The sequence below is a fragment of the Sinocyclocheilus anshuiensis genome, unplaced genomic scaffold, assembly GCF_001515605.1.
Source record: "Sinocyclocheilus anshuiensis isolate Anshui unplaced genomic scaffold, SAMN03320099.WGS_v1.1 scaffold1061, whole genome shotgun sequence".
Lineage (NCBI taxonomy): Eukaryota > Metazoa > Chordata > Actinopteri > Cypriniformes > Cyprinidae > Sinocyclocheilus > Sinocyclocheilus anshuiensis.
In genome coordinates, this window is record NW_015557104.1 from 1 (window position 1) to 10,023 (window position 10,023).

The 10,023-nt window shown below is 39.6% G+C and overlaps 1 protein-coding gene across 1 annotated transcript in view; it reads right to left on the minus strand.

The window, feature by feature from the left end:
• Positions 1 to 1,260: 1,260 nt before the first annotated feature.
• The window catches only part of LOC107677634 (deoxynucleoside triphosphate triphosphohydrolase SAMHD1-like), a 16,166-nt gene continuing 7,403 nt past the window's right edge, over positions 1,261 to 10,023 (minus strand). Inside the window, exons 2-10 of the mRNA XM_016472619.1 lie at positions 6,283 to 6,349; positions 6,093 to 6,165; positions 5,852 to 6,012; positions 5,527 to 5,642; positions 4,341 to 4,411; positions 3,908 to 4,063; positions 3,241 to 3,341; positions 3,033 to 3,168; positions 1,261 to 1,326 (exon numbers count right to left, since the gene is read on the minus strand). Of these exons, the coding sequence (XP_016328105.1) occupies positions 1,261 to 1,326; positions 3,033 to 3,168; positions 3,241 to 3,341; positions 3,908 to 4,063; positions 4,341 to 4,411; positions 5,527 to 5,642; positions 5,852 to 6,012; positions 6,093 to 6,165; positions 6,283 to 6,349 (947 nt within the window). The remainder of the gene's footprint in view (positions 1,327 to 3,032; positions 3,169 to 3,240; positions 3,342 to 3,907; positions 4,064 to 4,340; positions 4,412 to 5,526; positions 5,643 to 5,851; positions 6,013 to 6,092; positions 6,166 to 6,282; positions 6,350 to 10,023) is intronic.

Sequence of the window (10,023 nt, forward strand, 5' to 3'; positions counted from 1 at the left end):
CAGTATGAACTGACCACCACACAGAATATGAAGAATATTAAAAAAATTATGAGTCAGCTGTCTTCGGCAGTCGTTAAGGTACCAGCACAATAACACACTCAGCAAAATATCGTCTAATTATCGTTATCGATAAAATCCCATAAAATATCGAGATATAATTTTTTGTCAATATCGCACACCCCTAATATCGTGTGCCTCTCAAGAAATCACAGCTTGTCATAAGCAGCATCAACTAAGACTTCATGACTGTCAATCCAAATTCAGCTGCAAGCAGCTCTAAAAAGACAACAGGCTCATTATTCAGCTCAGTTCAGTTCAGGCTTTATTCTCAGATGAACGTGTCAGCGCTTTTGATAATTATTACTTAATTTAAACCCCAACTAATCAAGTCAAAGGTTACTGAGTGATAAAGAGTGATAGAGAAACATTGATGAATGAGAAAATAACGAGCTAGGCCTGAGAGCCCAAAGGTTTTAAAATAACTATGCAGCAAAATCACTGCCAACAGACACGTTATACTGTTGTCACGATATGTATTGTCACCATGTAGTCCAGGAGCACTGCTGTAAGCTGGCAGTAAGACTCGACGGCACGCTTCCTCTGCTGTAAACTTACCTCAACCAAACGCCCCAGATTACACTTTATGCCATATCGCTCAGTCCTACTGGAGCGTTTCCCAAAGCTGTTCGGCCAATATTACTACAGTTTCAACTGAGGGTGCTCTCACTCACATTTCACTGCGTCAGAGAATGATGTGAAATGATGAACAACTAGTTGTTTAAATGTGCATCAGAGTTGTGTCTCGCTTCTGTATGAAAACAGAAGCGAGGTGCAAGAAAACCACAGAGTATGTTCTGACTCATTAGTGGTGCCAGATCTTGCCAGAAAAACAACAATAAAAAAAAAGAACAAGCACATAAACTCAAATCCAAACGCGCTCCCTTAAAAATAAGCCACATACCACAATATAGCAACCTGCAGCTGCCTACTTTAATAACTCCATGAACTGGATCACTTTATGAGCAACAAGCCCAAACACAAGATGCTTAATTAGCATCTCTGATAACGGCTTCATCTCTATTATATCGACATACAGTAGTTTGATTACGAGGACATCTGAAAAACAGAGGAGGACACAGAGTGAGCTGCTGCAGGGAATGAGCATCATCTGATTTGTTCATCAGCCATGCTTTAGAATAACTGCTAAGATACAGTTAACATGCACAGTTGCTCTGACAGATACATGTGCGGACAGTTAGGCTACTCGTGCGGTTTGATACGCTTGAGATCCAGTGCTTTCCTCAGTGCATAACTCATATTCTCCACCTGTAAATGTTAGAGAGTCATGGAAACATGTCCATTCTGCTGTCAGGAGTGCATGAGCCTTCACTTCAGTCAACGAGCGCCAAACAGACGGAGAGCAATAAAACAGGACCACAATAATTCGGACTAAAATATATACGTTTTCCTAAAATATTTGTTGTTGGGCAATAAATGTGCCGTGTGTAGAATTTTAAACCTACATTAAGTGTGTTTTTATGAGAGCAGTAACTGTATCATATATATTGCAATTATTCTGTGCTTTTGTTTTTATTTATATTCACTTTTAGTTTAGTGAATTTAACTTCTGCTTTAAAATAGCATTATTTTTGTTTTTAGATCGTAATGTTGCTACAATGCTAGGATGCAGGATGTGAGCCAATTTTTAAAGGGGTCATATGATGCGATTTCAAGTTTTCCTTTCTCTTTGGAGTGTTACAAGCTGTTCGTGAATAGATAAGATCCCTAAAGTTGCAAAGACTAAAGTCTCAAAACCAAAGAGATATTCTTTATCAAAGTTAAGACTCTGTCACGCCCCCCTAAAACGGCTCGTTCTAACACACCCCCACATATCTAGGTCACTATGTGGGAATATTAGCATAATGCCGCCAAAATGTGCACGCAAAGAAAGAAGGGCGTGGTTTCAGTAACCGCAGTTAGTGTTGAAGCAGCATGTCAGGGAGACGCTGTGTGTTTCTAGGCGAAAGCAAAAGCACTTTATTTGGCCTTCCGAAAGCAGATGCATTTAGGAATCTTTAAGATTACTTACAACAGAACAGCAATGCATTTTATGGACGACCGTTTCGTGAACCTAGGAGAGGAGGTAATTCTGACTTTGCTATGACAATCTGGCGCTTCTGAATCAGCGACTGTAAGTATGTTTTGTTACTAGTTTAAGTATTTGCTATTGACTGTTCAAATGCGGAGTTTTGCGCATCGTGTGTGTCTGTGTGTGTGTGTGTGTGTGTGTGCGCGCTGTGTGTGAGAGAGACAGCATCACATCACAGTAGAGTCAGCCGTCTTAACCGCGGCTTGTGTACTGCATCATTACTGTGTCTGTTCCCCTTTCGGACTTGAACTGATGGTAAAACTAATGACAATAAAAACTGATTTTTAAATTAAGTAAATTTTTTTTTTATCCAAACAGAAAACTAGAAAATAGCCACATGTATACCTAATTTTGCAATTCAGCCAAAAAATAATAATTTTTTTAGGCATATCGCCCAGCTCCATGAACAACACACCCAAAGTACCAGTTATTTATTTATTGCTACCGACAATGTGTTTTCTGTCCAGTTTTAGCTTGATAAAAACACATATTTTATATATATTTAATTGATTAGGTCAACCGGAACCGGGAACACTTCCCATAACACCCGATGTATGATGACATCACTGAATTCAATGATGAACTGCCTTTAACTGAAAATGGAGTGTTTACTTTTGTCATTTTGCATTATTGACACTATTTTCCTAATTAATGCTGTACAGTTGCTTTGACACAATCTGTATTGTTAAAAGCGCTATAAAAATAAAGGTGACTTGATGAAACCATCGCATGTTTCACATCAAATAATTTGTGCTGTCACTGTGCTGTCGACTCTGTTGAATGCATGTATCTTTTAGTTTAAACTGTTATAATAAAGTCAAAAAGGAACGAGCACTGAAATTAGTTGAGCACTGTACAATAAACTAAATCAATGAATACACACAGTCAGTATAACAACTGCAAAATGTACCTTGTCTCTGGTGCAGATGTGCTTCTTTCCTCTCACTTCACACACTCGTGCAAATTTGAGGAAGCGCTGGTAGTCGAAGTTGTTCTGAATGCCGAGATGATAGCAATCACTGTCCAAAAGAACACACTTTCAGTTAGCAATGCTGAAAACATCATCATTAGCTTGGTGCAAATAGTCTTACCGAGCAAAATAATCCCACTTATCCACATCAATGCCGTTTCTTTTGTTTGCTACTATCTCATACAGGAATGATTTCTCCATCGGCCTGCCCTTATATGGCCACTGCAGGGTTAAAAGAAAAAATGCTGCACGTTACTTTGAGTAGAGCAGAAAAGTCACTTAGTCTTTCCCGAAAGGTTAAAGTATTCCACACAGCTGCAGTGGTTTCTAAAGCGATGAGGGGGTGAACAGAGCCAAAATCAAATATAGTGAAAACCACAAGCAATGAGGCTGGATTTTGACTTTCACTTCAGTCTGTTCTTCATATCAAGTGAGCACATGGCTTCAGCAGTCTTGCATTAAACCAGTGTAAGGTTTACTATGCCGCTACTTGTAAGCTTTACAGTATGGACAAACACAGTGCTCTGCAGAACAAGGAACCGGAGTCAATGACGCAACCGTTGGTATAAAGGCTTTGTCAGCTTATTTCCCACAATAACGCTTTATAAAACGGTTTCCATGGAAATAGTGGGTTGGGAAAGTTGTATCAAAGTTATAGTCACATTATTTAGTCCTTGAATTAGTCTTGAACAGCAACAACAAAGCTCTACAGAAACGAGTATGTGATGTTGATGTCAAGCGATGGTTTGTCATACAAGTGTTTTACACGAGGCAGCAGCCATACGCACCGAGCTGTTTAAGATGGAGTTATCCAGCGGCCCGGCGATCTGCTCCTTAATGAACACCAGGTCGACAGGAAGAGTCAGCCCGTGGCGCTCCATGACCTCCTCCAGACCGTTCACTCTCACCAGGTGGTCAAACATCTGAACAGAGGCCATCTCGTGCTGCACAGCAGAGATCAAACCTGTCAGTTAGCGTTACTGGCGGATCAGATCTACAGGCGAACATGATGAATCCCACACCACAGAGCTACAGGAACAGATGTTTCTGTCATCTGTGTGTCAGCCTCCACACACAGAGCCGTCTCTTTCCTCTCAGCAAGATGATTCCAGCTATCAGACCCTTGAGGACTACTAACGGTGCACAGACTAACACAACAAGCTGAGAAACGGGCCAATCGCATGCATGGTTTTACACTGGGGACGGTTTTAACACACGTACCTTCCATTTCTCTCCAGGTCGAACTTTAGGGATGAACATGCCATCAAACATATGAGAAAACGGGCCATGACCTGAACAAAAGACAAAAGGCTTTTTTAAAGAATGAAGATGCAAACCCATTAAAGCCATTAGCATGTGCTCTTAGATTAGCGGCTGTGAATTTGAATCCTGAAGAATGTCCAGTCACTGGCCTTGTTCCTGGTTTGTGGTCAAATTTTGTAAATTAGGCCCAAATTACAAAGCAGAAGGAGGTAGGGCTGTCCAATAAAAATTAGAATTTAAAATATTTGTTACATTTAAAATAAAAATCCACATTGGAAACAGTTCATTCGAATTTTAGGTGTGCGTCAGGCAGCCTTATCAGACGATGTAAGAGTCGTTGCATTATAATGCTTTTGTTAGTCTATCCAGTTGAAGCACCAGATGCGGCGCTGCTGCGTTGTTCATTCAAAATATTGCAGAAAAAGAGAACATCGATGCGGGGAAGATCTTGTTTACGTCAAGACTGAAACCAAGCCGCTCACACAGAACGCATATTTATCACATTTTCTAGAGGGACATCTATCACCATTGCACTCGCGTCTCGCACAAGAGAGACGCATGTTTAGAAAGCCATGTAAAATTAATGTAAGTTCAACTTTTTAAAAACATGTCTCAAGACTTTATGACAGGTTTTTCCCATCCCACTGCATCTCATGATTTAAATGAAAAAAGTACTCTGTGTGATTGGCTTTCGGCCTATGATGCGGTTTCGTTTATAATTGTTTAAGCAACTTAATTTTATTCCGTTTATAAACATTATTTTAAACATTATGCACTTTTTCCACAGATAATAGTGTTATTTTATTGCTTTGAATAAGCGTGTAGTAATATTTTGCTCGATGCGCCCTCTTGTGGCCTCAGGAGAGAAGTCAAACGCTTTTCTTCACCCTAGCTGAAATTATGCATTTTAAATTCTAATATAATTCTTATATTGATCATATTTAAGTGCAAAATTTGAATTGAGCTTTTCAGCCCTAAATGTGAGATCAAGGCCCGAAGTCAGTCATCACATCTCAGAAAGTATCCGGATTATTGAAATGTTCCTTTAAACCAATCATTTTATCATCTGACTGTAACGAACACGAGTCACTGTGGATATGTTGTGACTCGCTCACCTTTCTACCTGAACATGAGCGTCACTCACCCAAGTCATGGCACAGGCCAGCAATCTGCACACACAGAACATCTTGCTTTGTTATGAGGAGCTCCGGCTGTCTTTCATTCAGAGCCTGCACTAGACATCCGGCCAAATATCCCACCCTGCACCACACAAACACAAAGCAGCACATAAGAAACAGCGACTTTGTAGAAAACACCCATCCCCACTGCTCCACTCGCTTGAATGCATGTTATTCATCGGTGCACTGCATGCCAAAAAATAGAAATCAAAAATACGGGTTATATTTGCTACCCTCCATGTATCTGCAAAAGCCTGCTCCAGCTCTTTCTCTCAGAGCTGATGTACGTACCCGACGGAGTGCTCGAAGCGGTTGTGAGAAGCCCCGGGGAACACCAGGTAAGTCCCTCCCAGCTGCTTGATGTGGCGCAGCCTCTGGAACTGAGGTGTGTCTACGAAGCGCAGCAGCAGAGGGTGCAGCTCGATGTGGCCGTGGATCGGGTCGTTCAACACCTGCAGCACAGCATTACACATCACCTTGGCAAAGCTCTGGCTTTAGAGACATCTGCAGCCTTCCCAAAGCTTTAGCATACCTTCATGGACTCATTGGAGACTTGCCAGAGTTTCTGCAGGCAGTGGAGGATTTGCAGGCGTGATCCCAGAGGGCTGAATGAGGAAATACAGAATTAACTGCAAAAATAAACTGGGAACAAACAGCTAATTTTCAAGATGGGCTTGACTGTGGTAGAAGTGCGGTTTCTACTGTAATGAAGTAACACTTACAAAACACCCATCTTCTCCAAATGCGCTTCGGTGAGGAACGGCAGGCCTGGCCCTGTTATGCCATGTTCTGAGAAACAGATAAATAATAAATAAAAAACTTGATCAAATGCATATAAACTAAACAACACTTTCATTAGGAGCCACCTATTGCAATCATTCGTTTTCCGTCATGAAAATTTTCCCGCCATTTTGAATTTTTCTAAAAAGCTACTTTTTCGGACTCCTCCTGGCCTTATGACAACCCTGACCTGAGAGCACCTGCACCGTTTTGGCACACAGATATGGAAATGGCTGTTTTTGCTAATAACTTCTGAATAATTTGGACGAAATTTGTGTAAAAAAAAAAAGCTTTTTTTATTTTATGTGAGCGTATCATTACGAAACTCTGTTTGTGTTTTCAGCATCATGCCCTCATTTACTCAATTTAGTCAAATTATAATTCAATAAAAAATGCTAGTAGTTTTTGAATATTTCTGCCTATTGTCACGATTCCTTGGATCATGCCGAGAACATCCATATAGCGTTGGGAATCAAAAATCGATTCAGATGCCAGAATCGGATACTTAAGGTCAGGAATCGGACACTCGTTGTCAAATTAAAATTTTATTCCGCCTATCGATTCCTATGTGCTTTTTCTTCTTCTTCATCTGTGAGGACCGGAGCTAGCGATCTGCCAGGACCTTGCTCGCTAATCTAAGTGCTCCAAAGTTTGGCTACATTTGTGATCAGAAGCCAAAAAAGCTAAGTATAATATCTGTGATAGCTAAACATGTTGCAAGAGAGGTGTCACCACCAACATGACAAAGCACTTTAATTTAACAGATCGTTAAAGATCGCGAACACGATTCAAACACCAATGTGATTCTGTTCCTAAATACACAAACAGCTCTTAAAGAGTCCAGTTCTTATGTAGCCTGTTCAGTGTTTCCCCTAGGTTTACGGCTTTGGGGGGGCGTTTTTTTTTCTTTTTCTGGACTCCTTTTTAATGGTTCAATTAAATTTTATTAAACAAAAAGCATGTCTAATTAATTAAAATCATGAAGCTTAAACAATTTAACATCATTTTATTAAAAGTTTAACAAACTTGTCTAAAAAAAAAAAATTAAATTAAAAAAAAGTTTAACAAAAATTACATGTTTGGGGCCCTATGAAATGTTTTATTTTTCCAACCTTATGTTTTATTGTTACCAATTCTGTGTTTTAGCATGTCTAATTATTTGAAAGCATAAAAACAAGTTTCAATTATTCTTACAATAGCCTTGCGATTCTTTCCCCTCAGAAATTCTGTGTTGGGTATTTACATTTTTTAAGGCATAAAACATTCATTTAATTTATCTTTTAAATAATGAAAACTAAACATTTATTTTTTGGAAAATAAAAGTCATTTAATATTACAATTAAAATATTGAAGAAATATTGTATGATTATTCTATATTGTATGATATACTACTACTACTATAATTTTAGTAGTAGTATTACGTACATTCTACTGAACGATAGTAGGCTAATATATTTCTGCCACAATGTCTTCAAGTTAAACCAAACTTTTATTTTGACGGGTTGCCGTGAATACCTTTACATTTCTGTGTGTATGTGATATGAGGATAGTTGTACTCAAATGAAACGTTCAAATGCTCATGAAGTGACTCTCAGAGCAGTTCTGGAGATGTTGTTCATGTATTTATGTCCTCATTAGCGAGACGGCAGACGCTAATATCACCGCAAGCGTCGCGCGTGCTTCAGTACGAGTAGTACACAAAACCACGCGTCTGCGCAATAACACATAGACACACAGAATTCATATTTAAATATGAATCGTTTTTGCGGCTTAATATTTACAAATACTAGTGGGAGTGGGAGTGTGCTCACTTGTGCGCGATACAGAGAGCGTGACCATAACGTAGAGACAGAAATGACATGCCGTCGTGTAAATAAGATAAATAACATAAGGCTATTTAGTTTGTTTAATAAAAGAACAAGGTATAGACATGTTCAATAGAAAAGGTAACTTTAAATGACTTCTGTTGTGATCTGGCACTATAGAGGAAATAGAATTAAATAAAATTAACTTGACCTTCAAGGGGGGCGGGGGGGTGCCGTTGGGGGGGTGGGCCGTCCCCCTGATATAACGGTAGGGGAAACACTGCTGTTGATTTCGGTTCATGGTATTCAGCTCCAATAAATGGTTTGCAAAAAAGAGACACAGGATAAATGTTTGATATCATTATTTAATCACATTGGAATCGAAACTGGGAATCGAAAAGAATCGGAATCAATAAGAGGAATCGAAATTGATAAAATTCAAACGATACCCAACCCTACATCCATACCAATTATCCCATAATCTGCTGAACTTCCTTTCCGCCATTTTGATTTTCTTTGAAAACATACTTTTTCGAACTCCTCCGAGACCATTGGTCAAATATTCACCAAATTTGACTCCGATCATCTTCGGACCATGCCAGCAAAAAGTTATGGATTTGTTTTCATTTGTGAGCTGACAAACTTCTGTAACTGACACCAAACTTTATGAGTGTCATTGTCACCTCACACTGACCACACCACACCAATTTAATAACAGCGCCACCTATTGCTCTGAAGTAAAAAGCAATTATGTCACATTACAGCTCATTGTATTTATGGGTTTTCAACCATTTCGCTCCAAATCGTCTCCAGGTGTGTTTCTTTAGGCAGTTTTGCAGTTGGTCTGATGCTCCGTGCCTTGTTTAGCTCCACATTCTGCCTCTGTTGTGCTTGCAGCTATATTTATAATTATACATACAATAATATAATAATAATATGCAATTACCATGACAACTAGGGTTGGGTACCGAAACCCGGTGCCAATATGGCACTGGTACCTATGTAACCGGTATGTACTAGAACCGAATCAGAACGCAGATTTCGGTGCCATGCCTGAGCGATCGATTGAGATATTTGTCCTGGTTCTCTGAAATGGATGTAAGAAGCTTGGGCGTCGCTAGGCCATTTTTAACGGGGCTATAGCGATTAGCTCCATAAACTGTACACAAATTCGTGATCGCCTCAGAGTCAGTCCCCTTTAAATTTCATATGAACACGGCGGCAGACCTCGTCTCCTCCCCGTCTTTCAGCGCGCTCTTCAATCCGCAGACCACGGCGGACTCACACAGAAACAGAGGACACAAGGTGTGTGTTTATCCATAGATTGTTATAATATCTGTATCTGTGCAGTTCTTCGTCATAAATACAGTTTACAAAAGGTCACGAGGGAACAATCGGTTTCCCATCTACTGTAAAGTTTTCGCTGCGTTCACCCCTCATCACACCACAGCTGTTTCCTCCAGAGAAAATCTAGCCCTTAACACATATGAACGCATACTTTATAAAACGATCATGTTGCTATTTTCATTTGAAAATGTAATATTTAATATAAAACATATTACAGTGCATGTGGCATACCATACAGTCATTCACAGAACTGATTAAAGACAGTGACAGACAGCACGTTAACTAAATATCAGAGTGATTGACAGATACAGTAGAAACATTTTGTGTGGTTTTGTATTAAATATGGTTTTGTATTAAATAATGACCCAGATCGTGAAATACATTTATAAGCCTTAGAGTAAGGGAAGAACAACTCGGGAAATGAGAGCATCCGAGGAGCATGTGAATGTTATGTACAGTATCTCAGCCCTCTACGAACACCTTGGCAATTGAATCGCCATTGGCTAGTAAATTTTTTAGTTTACTCGCCAT